This window comes from Mus caroli, chromosome 6, assembly GCF_900094665.2.
Source record: "Mus caroli chromosome 6, CAROLI_EIJ_v1.1, whole genome shotgun sequence".
NCBI classification, from domain to species: Eukaryota; Metazoa; Chordata; class Mammalia; order Rodentia; family Muridae; genus Mus; species Mus caroli.
The window spans coordinates 117,529,121-117,529,440 of NC_034575.1; the positions used below are offsets into that span (position 1 = coordinate 117,529,121).

The window sequence follows — 320 nt, forward strand, 5'->3', positions numbered from 1 at the left end:
GGAGGGGGAGGAACTTACTAGGGAGCCAGGCACGGTAGGGCAAGACTATACAAAATCCCAGGGTTCAGAAGATGGGAATAGGAGACTCAGGAATTCAAGATGATCCTCGACTACCTAGTAAATTCAAGGACAGCCTAGACTGTATAAGACCCTGTCTCAAAACAGAAGCAAATGAACAGCAGAGACACTTACTAAAATGATGCAGTAGAGCTCCAATACATACANTTTCACCCANAGATGGGGGTACCTTGGCCAATAAGCTTCGTTCGAAGGGGGGTAGTTGACGAAATTCCTCCAGCAGTAGCAATACTCTAAANAAA

General features: G+C 45.4%; 1 protein-coding gene across 1 annotated transcript in view; it reads right to left on the reverse strand.

Annotated features, from left to right (window-relative positions):
- Nucleotides 1–13: 13 nt before the first annotated feature.
- The window catches only part of Apobec1 (apolipoprotein B mRNA editing enzyme catalytic subunit 1), a gene marked incomplete at its 5' end in the record, with an annotated part of 1,170 nt that continues 863 nt past the window's right edge, over nucleotides 14–320 (reverse strand). Inside the window, one exon of the mRNA XM_021164169.2 lies at nucleotides 14–311. Within this exon, the coding sequence (XP_021019828.1) occupies nucleotides 157–311 (155 nt within the window). The remainder of the gene's footprint in view (nucleotides 312–320) is intronic.